This window comes from Aotus nancymaae, unplaced genomic scaffold, assembly GCF_030222135.1.
Source record: "Aotus nancymaae isolate 86718 unplaced genomic scaffold, 86718_ANA_hifiasm-v0.15.2.pri h1tg000057l, whole genome shotgun sequence".
Lineage (NCBI taxonomy): Eukaryota > Metazoa > Chordata > Mammalia > Primates > Aotidae > Aotus > Aotus nancymaae.
This window is the reverse complement of record NW_026988471.1, coordinates 70,493,613-70,509,525: the sequence shown is the minus strand read 5'-3', so window position 1 is coordinate 70,509,525 and position 15,913 is coordinate 70,493,613. Positions and strand designations below refer to the sequence as shown.

At 40.1% G+C, this 15,913-nt stretch overlaps 1 protein-coding gene across 4 annotated transcripts in view; it reads left to right on the top strand.

Moving 5' to 3' along the window:
• The window catches only part of PAIP2B (poly(A) binding protein interacting protein 2B), a 42,039-nt gene extending 27,531 nt beyond the window's left edge, over positions 1–14,508 (top strand). For all 4 annotated transcript variants that reach the window (XM_012475694.2, XM_012475693.2, XM_012475692.2 and 1 more), the window contains exons 3-4: positions 7,236–7,412; positions 8,705–14,508. In XM_012475694.2, coding sequence (XP_012331117.1) covers positions 7,236–7,412; positions 8,705–8,761 — 234 coding nt within the window. In that variant the 3' untranslated portion in view covers positions 8,762–14,508. The remainder of the gene's footprint in view (positions 1–7,235; positions 7,413–8,704) is intronic.
• Positions 14,509–15,913: the final 1,405 nt, after the last annotated feature.

Below are 15,913 nucleotides of genomic sequence, written 5' to 3'. Positions count from 1 at the left end.
CCCATCAGGCTAACCACAGACCTCTCAGCTGAAACCCTAAAAACCAGAAGAGATTGCGGGCCTATGTTTAACATTTTTAGAGGAAAAAAAATCTTCAACCAAGAATTTCACATCCAGCCAAACTAAGCTTCCTAAGTGAAGGAGAAATAAGATCCATTTCAGATAAGCAAATGTTGAGGGACTTCATTACTACCAAACCTGCCGTACAGGAGATCTTGACAAGAACACTAAATATAGAAAGGAAAGACCACTACCAGCTAAGACAAAAGCCCACTTAAACATGCACACCACTGTCACTGTAAAGCAACCACACAAACAAGCCAACATAATAACCAGCTAACAGCAAAATGACAAGATCAAACCCACACATATCAATACTAACCTTGAATGTAAATGGTCTAAATGCCCCACTTAAAAGGTATAGAGTGGCAAGCTGAATAAAAAAGTAAGACCCAATGGTATGCTGTCTTCAAGGAACCCATCTCGCACATAACAACACTCATAGGCTCGGGGTGGAGAGAAATCTACCAAGCGAATGGAAAACAGAAAAAAGCAGGGATTGCAATCTTAATTTCAAACAAAACATTTCAAACCAACAAAGATCAAAGAAGACAAGGGAAGGGTGTTACATAAGCATAAAGGGTTCAATTCAGGAAGAAGATCTAACCTAAATATATAGCATGCAACATAGGAGCACCCAGATTTATAAAGTAAGTTCTTAGACCTGCAAAGAGATGTGGACTCCCACATAATATATTAATGTGAGACTTAGACACTCCACTGACAGTATTAGACAGATTATCAAAGCAGAAAATTAACAAAGGTATACAGGACCTAAATTCAAATGAATCTTCTAGACCTTTACATAAGTCTCCACTCAAAAACAACGGACTATACATTCATCTCAATGCCACGTGACACACACTAAATCTGACCACATAAATTGGACATAAAACAATCCTCAACAAATTGTAAAAGAACCAAATCATACCAAACATTCTTGGACCATAGTGCAATAAAAATAGGAGACAACACAATGGAAATAACTCAAAACCATACAATTACATGGAAATTAACATGCTCCTGAATGACTTTTGGGTAAATAATAAAATTAAGGCAGAAATCAAGTTATTTGAAAATAATGAAAACAAAGGTACAACTTACCAGAATCTCTGGGACACAGCTAAGGCAATTTTAAGAGGGAAATTCATAGCACTAAATGTCCACCTCACAAAGTGATGAAAGATCTCAACCTAATATCACAACCGAAAGAATTAGACAAATGAGAACAAATCAACCCCAAAGCTAGCAGAAGATGAGAAATAACAAAAATCAGAGCTGAACTGAAGGAAATTGAGACACAAAAAACCATTTATAAGATCAGCAAATCCAGGAGTTGGTTTTTTGAAAAAAATTAATGAAATAGGCCGGGCACATTGGCTCACACCTGTAGTCCCAGCACTTAGGGAGGCCAACACAGGCAGATCACTTGAGGTCAGGAGTTTGAAACCAGCCTGGCCAACATGGTGAAACTCATCTCTACTAAAAATGTAAAAATCAGCCAGGCGTAGTAGCATGCACCTGTAATCCCAGCTGCACGGGAGGCTGAGGCAGGAGAATCGCTTGAACCCAGGAGGCAGAGGTTACAGGGAACTGAGATCGCACCACTGCACTCCAGCCTGAGTGACAGAGCAAGACTTCATCTCAAAAACAATAATAATGAAATAGGCTACTAGCTAGAGTAAGAAGAAAAGCGAGAAGATCCAAATAAACACAATTAGAAATGACAAAGGGAATGTTACTACTGACCCTACAGAAATAAAAACAACCATCAAAAACTTCTATGAACACTCGACTCACACAAGCTAGGAAATCCTAGGAGAAATGGATGAATTCCTGGATACATAAGCCCTCCCAAGACTGAGCCAGGAAGAAATTTATTCCCTGAACAGACTAATAATAAGCTCTGAAATTGAATCAGTAATAAATAGCCTACCAACCAAGAAAGCTTAAGACATGATGGATTCACAGCCAAATTCTACCAGATGTATGAAGAAGAGCTGGTACCATTCCTACAAAAACTATTCTAAAAAATTGAGGAGGAAGGACTTCTCCCCAACTCATTCTATGAGGCTAACATCATCCTGATACCAAAACCTAACAGACACACACAAAAAAATTTCAGGCCAATATCCTTGATGCAAAAATCCTCAATAAAATCCTCAACAAATCTAGCAGCACATCAAAAAGCTAATCTACCATGATTAAGTAGGCTTCATCCCTGGCATGAAGGTTGGTTCAGCATATGAAAATCAATAAATGTGATTCATCACATAAACAGAACTGAAGACAAAAGCCACATGATTATCTCAATAGAATTAGAAAAGACTTTGGATAAAATTCAACATTCCTTCATGTTTAAAACTCTCAATAAACTAGGTGTTGAAGGAATATACCTCAAAATAATAAGGGCCATCTATGACAAACCCACCACCAATATTACACTGAATAGACAAAACCTGGAAGCATTCCACTTGAAAACTGGTACAAGACAAGGATGCCCTCTCTCATCACTTATATTCAACATAGTATTGGAAGTTCTAGCCAGAGCAATCAGGCAAGAGAAAGAAAGGGCATCCAAATATGAAGAGAAGAAGCCATACTCTATCTGTTTGCAGGCAACATGATTCTATATCTAGAAAATTATAGTCTCAGCTGAAAAGCTCCTTCAGCTGGTAAATAACTTCAGCAAAGTTACAGGATATAAAATCAATGTACAAAAATTACTAACATTCCTATACACCAACCACCACCAAACTGAGAGCCAAATCAGGCAGTCCCATTCACAGTTGCCCACCACACCCCCCCCCCCCACCCACACACACACACACAAAACTAGGAATACAGTTAACCAGGGAGATAAAATATTTCTACAATGAGAATTTCAAAACACTGCTCAAATAAATCAGAGAAGATACAAACAAATGGAAAAACATCACATGCTCATGAATAGGAAGAATCAGTATCATTAAAATGGCTATACTGCCCAAAGCAGTTTACAGATTCAATGCTATTCCTATCAAACTACCAATGACATTGTTCACAAAACTAGAAAAAAAATTTCAAAATTTATATGGAACCAAAAAGCCCAAGTAGCCAAGGCAATCCTAAGCAAAAAGAAAAAGCTGGAGGCATCACATTACCTGACTTCAAACTATTCTATAAGGCTATAGTGACCAAAAATAGCATGGTACTGATACAAAAACAGGCACATAGACCAGTGGAACAGAATAGAGAACCCAGAGATAAGGCTGCATATCTACAACCATCTGATATTTGACAAAGCTGACAAAAACAAGCACTGAGGAAAAGATGCCCTGTTTAATAAATGGTGCTGGGATAACTGGCTAGCCATATGCAGAAGTTTGAAGCTGGACCCCTTCCTTACACCATATACAGAAATCAACGCAAGATGGATTAAAGACAAATAAAAAACCCAAAACTATAAAAACCCTGGAAGACAACCTAGGCAATACCATCCTGCACATAGGAATGGGCAAAGATTTAATGACAAAGACACCAAAAGCAATTGCAACAAAAGCAAAAATTGACAAATGAGATCTAAATAACTTAAGAGTGTCTGAAACTATCAACAGAATAAATAGCCTACAGAATGGGAGGAAGTATTTGCAAACTATGCATGTGACAAAGGTCTAATATCCAGAATCTATTAGGAACTTAAATTTAGAAGAGAAAAACAACCCCATTAAAAAGTGGACAAAGGATATGAACAGGCACTTCTCAAAAGGAAGACATACATACAACCAACAAGCATATGAAAAACTCAGTATCACTGATTGTTAGAGAAACGCAAATCAAAACCACAATGAGATACCATCTCACACCAGTCAGAATGGCTATTACTAAAAAGTAAATAAAAATAGGGCTGGGCACAGTGGCTGAGACCTGTAATCCCAACACTTTAGGAGGCTGAGGTGGGTGGATCATGAAGTCAGGAGTTCAAGACCAGCCTGGCCAACATGGTGAAATTCCGTCTCTACTAAAAATAAAAATAAAAATTAGCCACATGTAATCCCAGCTACTCTGGAGGCTGAGGCAGGAGAATTGCTCAAACCCAGTGAGCTGAGATCACACCACTGCACTCCAGTCTGGGTGACCAAGTGAGACTCTGTCTCAAAAAATAAAAATACATGCTGGTGAGGTTGTAGAGAAAAGGGAACCCTTATACACAGTTGGTAGGAGTATAAATTACTTCAGCCATTGTGGAAAGCAGTAAAGAGCTAAAAGCAAAACTACCATTCAAACCAACAATACCATTACTGGGTATAGACCCAGAGGAATATAAAGCATTCTACCATAAAGATACATGTAAACAAATGTTCATTGCAGCACTGTTCACAATGGGAAAGACATGGAATCAATTAAATGCCCATCCATCAATGACAGACTGGATAAAGAAAATGTGGTACATATACACCATGGAATATTATGCAACCATAAAAATAATGAGATTATATCTTTTGCAGGAACATGAATGGGGTTGCAGGCTGTTATCCTTAGCAAACTAACACAGAAACAGGAAACCAAATACCACATGTTCTCACTTAGAAGGGGTAGCTAAATGATAATTTATAAACACAAGGAAACAACAGACATGGGTCTACTTGATGGGGGAAAGGGGAAGGAAAGAGGGGAGCAGAAAAGATAACTATTGGGTACTAAGCTTAATACCTGGCGATATGATAATATGTATGACAAACCCCCATGACGTGTGTTTATGTAACATTCACATGTCCTTCAAACCTAAAATAAAAATTTTTTAAAAAACAATAGAACATGAAAGATTACTGGTTACAGTGTCCTATAACAGATATAATAATAATGAAAAAGTTTGAAATATTGAGAGAATTACCAAAATGTGACACAGAAATTGAGTACATGTAGTTGAAAAAAAAGGTGCCAGTAGGCTTGCTTGATGCAAGGTTGTCACAAACCTTCAATTTGTAAAAATAAATGCAGTTATCTGTGAAGGAAAGTACAGCAAAATGCAATAAAATGTGCCTGTGTATCATATTTTTTAATAGTTAAGTACAGTTCCTAAAAATCTAGTTTCTTCTGCTCTCCTTTTGCAATGTTTTCATGGAAATTTTGTGTTATGGGAAAAAGTGAGGAAATTTATGAAATAAAGTTGTTTTGGTCTAATGCCATGTGTTATCGGGAAACAGCAGCTATGTGCAGACAGGGCAGCATGGCATGCCATGCCTCAGACAGGAACTCGGGGACTGGCAGGATGCAAGTCTGAAATAGAGAAGTGCATTAGGTAGGGGTTGGCTAGACTACTTGAACAAAGATTCAGCAGTAATGCATTGTTCCATGTCTCTGTAAAGTTAACCCAAGGTAAGCATTCTGGTTAGACAAGTGATCTGGTGCCCACTTGGTCCCTTCCATGGTGTTGCTCTGCCACCCCCAGGGCATTTATCAGCTGAGTGGCTGAGGGAAAACCAGAAAATCGAGCAGCCGGGAAAAGGAGAGAGCCAAAGGCCATGACAAAGGGTCTCCTTTTAACCAACGGATACCAAAGTGTTCACGTCCCTTGTGGGAACATTCTTTGATGAATAGCCACTTGGCCATATGCAGCATGTGAGGTGACAAATGTGATTTTAACTGAACAGCCTGATGCTCTGAGAAGGAAACAGTTTAAAGGGGACAGCCAGCAGTTTTCACCTAATGTGGCTATATTGGAATCTGTGTGAATCACATGTAGACCATGCTTCTATTAAACCCATGCCCAGCAACCATTTTCATTGGTTGTGCCAGTGAACAGGGGTAAATTTAGTAAGAGCACACATGCTGTTATGCTCTTGTAGAGTCAAGGCAGCTCTTAGGTAGTCATGTTACATCTTGTGGCATGAAAATATTAAGCACTTCATAACTGTCTAGTTTTCACATGTGGCTAATTGTAATTGGTAAATAGTTGAAATACTGTTCTTTAAGTCTCACTACCAGTAACTTTTCCTCTGAATTCATTAAGTAACTGTATATGCTAATTTGGGTGATTATTTTTTGCTTGGCCTCACTTCTGATGGCGGTGCTAGTGAGCTGTGAATCTGTCACTAGGCAGCTTGCAGGAAAAGGATGCCAAACATGAAGCAAGAGGCCTATCAAAGACACTGAAATCTGCAGAGTGAACCACACTCTTTATTAAGAGTTAGCAATGTCTGCAAAAAAGTGTAAGATATCCTAGATACATACTGCTTTAGTTTAGGGCAATGTTTAAGAAATGCAGAGTTGCTTGAATATTCATATATTTCATCTTCTTTTGAAAGAATACTACACTGATTATATAATTTTCTAGTGGTATGCTAAAAAGTGTTCTTTATGTCTTCCTAATGTTCCTAAAGTATTTTTCTCCCTTGAGGATTTCCTTACCCAAAAAGTGGCTAAAAGCTGAGAGCACTGGTTTTGATTTTATCTCCACTAGCCAGGTCATGAACTAGTTATATACCTGCTATATCTTTTTCATACTTCTTGTAAAATAGGAAATTTAAGAAGGGTTACTTCTTAACAAGGCTGAGAAAAGAATTTCAGACTCTAAAATGATTTTCCGTGATATCTGTGTCACCTATTAGAGATCTTAGAACATCTGCTGAGACCTTGAATTTCTGTTATTGTGAATAACTATTTTCTTGGCCTTATTGATAGAATTTGTTTGAGAAGAAATAAAGTTATGTTATCTCTAGCCTGTCATTAGATGCATTGGGTCCTTAGATCCCTTAGATCTCATATAAGATGATAATTTTTTTTTTTTTTCAAGGAATCGGGGTCTCATTCTATTGTCCAGGCTGGAGTGCAGTGGCACAGTCTTGGCTCACTAAAGCCTTGACCTCCTGGATTCAAGTGATCCACCAGCCTCAGCTTCACAAGTAGCTGAGACTACAAGCACACATCACCATGCCTGGCTAATTTTTAAATTTTTTTTGTAGAGACAGGGTCATGCTATGTTGCTCAGACTGGTCTGAAACTCCTGACCTCAAGCAGTCTTCCTGCCACACCATTCCAAGTTGCTGGGACTACAGTTGTGAGCCACTGCACCCAGCACAAGATCATTCTTAATTGCAGAGTAATAACCTCTAAAGGAAAGAAGTGGAGGAAAAACTGGAAGGGATAAGTACTGCTGTGACAGTAAGTCTGAGCTGCTCCCCTTTGTTTGCTAGGTGGAGGAGGAGCTGCAGGAGCAAGACTTCTTGGACCGCTGCTTCCAAGAGATGCTGGATGAAGAAGACCAAGACTGGTTTATTCCATCACGAGACCTGCCTCAGGCCATGGGACAGTTGCAGCAGCAGTTAAATGGACTGTCGGTCAGTGATGGTCATGATTCTGAAGACATTTTGGTAAGAGCCATATGTAGTTTCCCATGTTATGTAGTGAAAAGGATATAGGATTTGGAATGACAGACTTACTTTCTGGCCCTGCAACCCTCAACAAGTCTCTGGAGCCCTGTGAGCTGCTGTTTCTTTGCTCGTAATATGGGCATTATTAATAAGGGGTGCATTGAAGGTGCATTGCTCCTCATAAAGCACTATAAAACATTACTGTTGCTAGCATCACCACCTTTTTTTTTTTCCTTGCCAAGATTGGATGCCACCAACTTTTATTTTCTAATGGGCTCTTCAAAGTAGAATTGGGATTAAGAATAACAATTTGAATACTGAAGAAGTTTCTTCTCAAATTATTATTTGCTGCTATTCTCTTTTACTGTCCCCCAAATCTGTATTTAATATATTTTTAAATGATTCTGTTATAAAAATTAGCTGTTCATTTTGGAAGAAATGTGCTCCTGAGAGGTCATTTTCTTCACTTAGAAAACCAGATAAATGAATTTCCTGCCTTTCCTATTTATGTAACGTCAGAAGTCTGTGAGCAGGCTGGGCATGGTCACTCACGCCTATAATCCCAACACTTTGGGAGGCCAAAAATGGTGGATCACCTGAAGTCTGGAGTTCGAGACCAGCCTGGCCAACATGGGGAAACCCCACCTCTACTAAAAAAACCACAGAAATTAACCAGGCATGGTGGTGCATGCCTATAGTCCCAGCTTGGGAGGCTGAGGAGGAGATTGCTTGAACCTGGGAGGCAAAGGTTGCAGTGAGCCAAGATTGCACCACTGTACTTCATCCTGGGTGACAGAGCAAGACTCTGTCTCAAAAAAAAAGTCTGTGAGCAATATAGTTTTCACACAACTCATATTCTGAACAATCTTCCTTGTGGTTTGCTAAGGTTTGGGATATTCATAAGAGAGTAGAGAACCAAAGAGAGTAAAGAAAGATGAAGAAAAATAGGGATTATAGTATCCAGACTGGTCTGATGGAGTACCCTGGTTTTCAACAAGTTAAGGTACTCAGTGAATTGAAAAATTATTCTTGGAGTTGAAATTACAGGCCTCTGATGACATTTTGGAAAGCATCAGGAAGGAAACAAGAGTCTAAGGAAGAAGAAGATGAGCTTGCTCATGGCTATGTCAGGAGCAGTTGAGAACAACCTAGCAATAACAGCCCGAGTTACAAGGAATTTTCTTTCTTTCTCTCCCTAAAGCCTAAAGGGGAAGGTACTGATAATGATGGACTGGGGAAGTTTTAAAGTGCAGCTCTTCTTGGGATTTATTATCTCTTGGTTCTTATTTCAGAGCAAAAGTAACCTGAACCCAGATGCCAAGGAGTTTATACCAGGAGTGAAGTACTGAGCCAACAAATCTTTGAGGAGGACTTGTCTGTCCCCACATCTGGGGATAGTAATGCACAAAATGGAGGAGCTGAAGAGGGGGATGGGGCTGGCAAGGGGTGCACAGTGGGAAGGGGAGTGGTGGTCTCGATACTGTGACTCTGAGTAACTAATGTGTTCAGTCTTATTCTACAAGCCTCTGAGTATTTCTGTTTTCTTCTGCTGACTTTTGTTTGGAGCCGTTTCCCGTTTTGTTTTTTTAAATAGCTCTTTCGAGTTAAAGAAATCGCATTTTCCCCTCTTCATCAGGAGTTTTTTGCGGTGTGTGTTTAAACAAAATAAGCTGACCAAGAAAAACTGGGTATTTAGGAAATGCCCCTCTCACCCTGCTGTATGCTTACCAGAGACAGTGAGACCTGGAGAGCTTCTTGTGGAATCTATTGAGCTAGATAGGAAAAGGGACAAGCAGAAAGAACAGGTGGTGCAAAATGCAATTTGAGGCTCAGCTCCCCCACACCGGGGTCTCCTGCAATTAACTGGGATAACCAATGGCCTGCTGAGCCCTTGCCTCTTTGTCCTGAACCCCATTCAAGAAAACACAAACTTAAAGTACTTAGTTTACAGTAATTTTTGATGATTGTTCAAAGTTGTAAATCAGAAGGTGGGGCTGTGATGGTGGTTGTCACTTGAGTCATTTAGTTACTGTTGTCCTGTTCATAAGCCTCTGTTCACCACCACCTCAGACTCACCATTTATAAGTAAAAGAGCACTAGGGTTGATCTGCCACCTCATCTTTCATAGAGTCTATTCCCCGGCCTCCTTTACCACTCTATCCTACTCTGTTTTTTAGAAAAGATATTGCTACCAAAGGCATAGGAGAGGCCTGCTATGCTGGCCATTAGCATGAGCCTGCAGAAGTCATTCTTGAATCTGTTGTGTCTTAATTTTATTTGGACAGTTTTTTTCCAGACTCATCAACACTTGGTCTTCCTGGTGTCTTAATTCCCTCAGACAAGTTTATGCACTTTTTTAAGGAAGTATTTTTCAGGACACTAGTAAGAAGCTCAATTCATAGTTTGGATATTTCTCCCCACCTTACAGAATTATGGAAAGGAACTCACAACCAGCCTAGGAGAGTGAGTCCTGCTTGACCCATGTGACTGTATACCTGACCCTCTGGGATCTTTTCAGCTATTAAAACATTTTACTATTCCCACATACCCAGTATTGCAAGTTTCCTAGATTGACCTCTTAGGGTATGTTTCTTTGTTTTTCCTGCCTTTAACCTGCTGGGGTCTTTTGTTGCAACCCTTAAGAAACTAAACTGGGTGGTAGGAGCTACCTTTGTGTATAGAGATGTAGATAGCAGTGTGGTGTTTAAGAGAGCCTACCAGGCCATTCTCCCAAGGATGAGGATTTGCAGAGCCCTGAAGATAATAGAGGCTTTTCTCGGATTGCTGCTGTGCTGATAGGCCTACAGGGAAAAAGATATGTAACTTGAAATAAAGTTGGTGTAAATTCAGTATGTGGATGTGGGACAGAGGTTGGAAGGAAAGGACCAGGGTATGGAAAGCTGAAGACATTCTCCTTATGAGCTCTCGTTGACTTTTTGAACAGTGACAAGCTAATGCCAGATTTAAAATACAAACTCACATTTTTTTTTTTCCTATTTGAGTCTGTAGGATTATATCATTTGAAAAAATTGCCTTCCTTGTTATGTCACATGTCATAGAAGAGTAACTTAGAGAACTTGTATTACCAAACATACACATTAATTCCCAAAGCCTCTATGTTGGGAGAATGAAACTGTTAACTCTTTTTCAGAGAGGACTATGAAGAAAGAAGCTTCAGCTTTCAGCTGGGTTGTTCCCTCTAAAAAGGAAAGGGCATTGCAAGTGCATATAGGAAATCTCTCTCTTCTGGGACTGCTTTTCCTCCTTCATCCTCCATGAGCCTGTCCAAACTCAGAATTCTGAAGGCTGTTAGAAATGTGTTGGGATTGCAGAGAGAAAGGGGCTTGACTTTTCTTCTGCTGTGTTGGTCTGTTTTGGATGTCAGTCTTCAGCATGGTTTCACAAGGCATATTTGGTCAGGACTATGAAAACTTCCTGCCAGTGTAGCATGGAAAGTGAGGGCTCTGGCATTTGTAGTCCTCTTCAGACACTGCATGTGCTGACTCCAGGTACAGGAGGCAACTAGCAAAGTGATTCTTTTTTAAATGCGTGGGACTCTGCTTCCAGCAGTTCCTCTTGTAGTCCAACTCTTTTTGCCATTTACTTTATGTTGGGAGGTGGGGGCACAATTGTCACTCACAACACAGGCTCTGCTAGTTAGAATTTGCTACCTTCTTAGCAGAAAATGCATGTGTGTCTTGTTGGACCTTCACTGGGGAAAGGCTGGGAGCCTCTGGATGTCTCAGACTTCTGTCACAGGAGAAGAATCAGCAAGCCAGCCTGGACACCTTTACTTTTTAATGGTGAGACTTGTATTTCTAAGGGATAATTTTGATGTTGGATTTAAGCCACTACTCTGTTTAAACTTTTTTTTTTTAATTGGCAACTGGAAGTTTGATAATTTGCATAGAAATAGAACATGTATTTTTAACAGTTGCCAATCTGGCTGATCCCAGTGTTAGTTTATTAATGATTGACGTGTAATTATTGGGATTATTTATTTGACTCTAAAATTCCAAGATGAAAATAATTTATCTCTTTCTTTTCGAGGGAAAAATAACCAAATGAATGCCTTTTCAATTTCTCCAGGCCTTTGAACTGCAGCAGAACATTCAAGGATACATCCAAGGCCTGGGCGAATGCAGCCCTGGGTCTTTGGGCCAGTTTCTGACTATAATAGTTGACTTTTGGGAATCACATAAGAGTGAAACCAGAAGGATCCTAAGGCACCTTTATCCAAAGTCATAGAAGCTGGGGTCTCTCTTTTTTTTATTTTATTTTATTTTTGTTGTTGTTTGTTTGTTTTTTTGAGACATAGTCTTAATCTGTCACCCAGGCTGGAGTGTAGTGGTATGACCATAGCTTACTGCAGCCTCAAACTCCTGAGCTCAAGCTGTCCTCCCATCTCAGCCTCCAGAGTAGCTGGGACAACAGGTATTCACCACCACGGCCAGCTAATTGTTTTTATTATTTTTATTTTTTGTAGAGACTGGATCTCGCTTGTTTCCCAAGCTGTTCTTGAATTCTTGAATTCAGCCTCCCAAAGTGCTGGGATAATAGTCATGAGCCACCACACCCAGCCTAGGGTCTGTTTAATTAAGGTTATAATGCTTACTGTGGCTTAAAATACCAGGCAGCATTTTCCAAATTGTTTATTGCTATTGCCTTGATTTTGAAGAAGGTGCAAGTAAGGAGGTGAGGTGAATGCTCTAGCAATGAACACGTGTTAGAGAGGAAAGTTGTGTGAAGAGGTTGCCGAAATAAACAGCATGAATCTTCCTACATTAGTGCTGCTGCAAACCCCAGATAGACAAATGACAGCCCAGGCTCCTGAGCCGTCAGGAACCCAGGAGTCTACTGTACTGTGAGGCGGGGGCAGGCCTTCTTCAATAAGGTTCCCACCATTTCAGGCTAATAGTCCTTCTCAGTTTAGATGATACTGCCCTATTGGAACTGGTAGAAACCTGACAGATTTGGTCAAAATTTGGAGATGTCTGCATATTGGGAAGGACTGGGTGTCCCTAGCCACTCTCCTCTGAGATAATGCAGACGCATTAGTTTGGGAAGCAGTTGGGGAGAACAGGAGGATTGATTCTGATTTGGTTTGTAGTCGAGGCCTCCGTCCACATTTCCCCACATCACTCACTGCACCCCGCATTGCTCACAGGGATTATTAGTTCTGCCGGAAGACAGAGCACCTTCTGCAGCCTCTGCTCTGCTGCCTTGTGAATTTCCTCCACAGACTTGTAATTTGGAAACAGGTTTTTTGTCTTTTTTCCTTTGTTTTAATCTTCTCCCATAATGAAGCTGCTATTGGTGACAGGGACAGGGGAACACGTAGTCAACCCAGGGAAACACGCGAGTCTCCTGCACACCACTTGGCCACCTGCCCTCACAGGCCCAACCCCTCCTGCTGCTCCCAGTCAGTCTGGTTTTTAGAGGCATCATGGTAATAGAACAGCTGGATACACTAATCTCTACAGGGAGTCAGGCAAGAGATTCACCTTCCCCAGTCCCAGGGAATAGGAGAGAAACCTGTAAAGGGACAGATGCACCATCTTTATTTTAAAAGAAAAAGCTCCCTCAGATTTTGTTACTAAGAGTCTCATTTGTGACATTTGCTGAGCTTTCTCCCCAATCCTCCCTTCCCAATGGCTAAGTTTTATATAAAAATAACAAACATTTTAGGTTAATATGAGAAAAATGAGATAAAATCTTAAAAATATTTTACTAGCTTACAGTTACTAAAATGTGCTTACTATAAAATAGTAAAATATTTCACTCTGCAAATCATCACTGAAGTTGTTCTATCCTATTGATTGTGAGCCTTCAAAAATGTTTAATACTTGAAAGATGGTTTGGGAGGTAGGGAGTCCTTTTCTTAAAATTAAAAAAAAAATTTAATGAAGCCTTTGTTACATATCATGAAACTCACCCATTTCAGTATATAATTCAGTGATTTTAGTAACTTTCCTCAGTGGTGTAGCCATAACCATTACTCAGTTTTAGAACATTTTTATCCCTCCCGATAAGATCCTTCATGCTCTTTTACAGTTAATCCTGTTCTTACTCTCAGTAACCACCAGTCTACTTTCTCTATAAATTTGCCTTTCCTGGACAGTTCGAATCAGTGGAATTATACAATATGTGGTCTCTTGTGTCTGGCTTTTTTATTAGCTAATGTTTTTGAGGTTCATTCATGACATATAACGTCTTGGTAGTTTGTTCCTTTTATTGCTGAGTAGAATTCCATTGATGGATATACCATATTTTGTCAGCAGAGAGCCTTTTAAACTTGGATTCCAACTTCCTGTGGTCAAATGGAACCCTCTGAACATAGGACTTATAGGGGAAGCTGCTGTGCATGTTAAAAAAAACTAATCAGAACGAGTTTTGTCATCCGGAGCCAGAACTGCTGCAGAAATTTTTGTAATTTTGCAACGTCTTTTTTACAAGGAACTTTTGTGCTACTACACGTCAGGACTTTTGAAGCATCTGATAAATCCATTTAACAAGTATAAGCATGTGTCTGAGTGGACAAGAAAGTGAAACCATTCATGCTACATTGGATATTTTTCCTCCCCCAGACTGGACCAGGGAATCTCTCAACTTTCTGAATAGAGTATCCTGTCTCCATTTACAAAGCTGCACAGGTATTAAAGATCGTGCTGCCTTTGTTGGGCAGATTTGAAGGGGGACCCAACAGCAAAGACGGAGAGGAAAAAGGGGATGGAGCTTGTAGAACAGGAAGCCCCCAGGGTCTGTGCCGGGTTGCTCAGCTCTTGAGGACGTTGTGGATGGTGAAGTGCTGATCGTGTCCCGGGGCAGCCAGCACCTCCACTGGGCCCAGAAGGTCTTGACTTTGGACGCTTACCCCTGTTTCACAAGTGTTTAAAAGCTGTTTTTGCTTTTGTTTTTTTCCTAAATAATGATTACTTGGTACTTATTAATCCTTCTTTGGGGGAGGGACAGGGCTTTAAAACTGAAGAAAGTAATTTTCATAAAATAACAAAAATAGAAAAAAGTTACTTTGTAAAAAATTTGCTATACAAACCAAATGGCAGCTGTTGAGAATCTCAATAAAATGTTAAATGTATTTGCTGGCAGTGGTACCCTTCTGCCTAAGGTTGGGTCACTGTGTCATTATAATGTGTGTTAGGGGGGTTGGTATGTGTGAACTTTTTGTCTCACACATAAGTTGTCTCATGGGTCATAATCTTAGTTGCAGTTTTCCTTTCAAATAGGATTACAAAGTAGCAAAAGATGGGCTTGGAAGTGTCAGACCTGAGTGAGTCCCACCTTCACGACTTAGTGCCATTGGCCTGAACTTTATTTACAAATAACCTATTTGTAAAGGTGTGACACCTCTTCCCTGGAACTGTAATGACAGAATTTTAAAATACTGCCTGGCACATAATAGGCACTTAATATACAGTAGCCAATAGTGGCAATGATAGGTACAGCTTTGAACAAAGAGGCAGTGGGATCTTTCGGCTAGAAGGGAAACTAGGCATTTGTTTTCCTGTTTCTGGGCAAAATTGACTCCTACCTAGAGACAAGTATTCCCTATCTGCCTTTCAGCTATTGAACAAGTTTCACAGCCTGCTGCGTGTCAAACATTGTTTTAGGCACAGGGGTTACAGGGGTGACCAGGCAGCTACAGTCCCTGCTGTTGTGATTATGGTTTGGGGATGCCTAATTTTTTCAACTTAAACCTCACTCAAATTTCCCAGTGATTTCTTGACGGACCTTATGATATGGTAAAAGCTATATGGGACCAGCCCAGGGCCCATGGGTTTTACTCTGAGCCCTATAGAGGGTGAGGGGTTAGGGTATTCTGAGCTGAATTGCCTAAAGCATTTTTAAATAGTATAGTTATATGTAGTTTTGTGTATATAGGGTTTATTAGAATGTAACTTCCTTGAAGAGGTGGATGCTATATTCATTTCTAAAATTCCATTAAAAAAAGGTAAAACTTCATTAAACTTAGTTGAAGTGTAATATTACAGAAAGGTACAGATATTTGGTTTGCAGTTCTATGAATTTTCACTACTGGAAAAAAAGGTGTACTTATTTTTAATCCCTAAAGTGCTCATCACACCTACAAGACATTCAATAAATGTTTGCCGAATGAACGGGACAGATGAGGCTGTACTATCCCTGAGATGACACAGGGAGACAAGGCAGTGCTAGCCTCATTCCAGTGCTTGTTCCAAGCTCTCGTCTCCTCACAGGATTGTTACTGGCTCAGATGAGATGAATGTATACATCTTTAATGCCTTAGTAATGCAGAATTCCCTGAACTGCTTCTGATAGCTTGTTGGGGAAAGGACGCTAAGTTTAAAATTAAAGGGGGAGAAACTCAGCAAAATTCACTTATGGGCTGGGCATGGTGGCGCACACCTATAATCTCAGCACTTTGGCCCAAGACAGGAGGATTATAGGCTCACACCTATAATCTCAGCACTTTGGGAGCCCAAGACAGGAGGATTGCTTGAAGC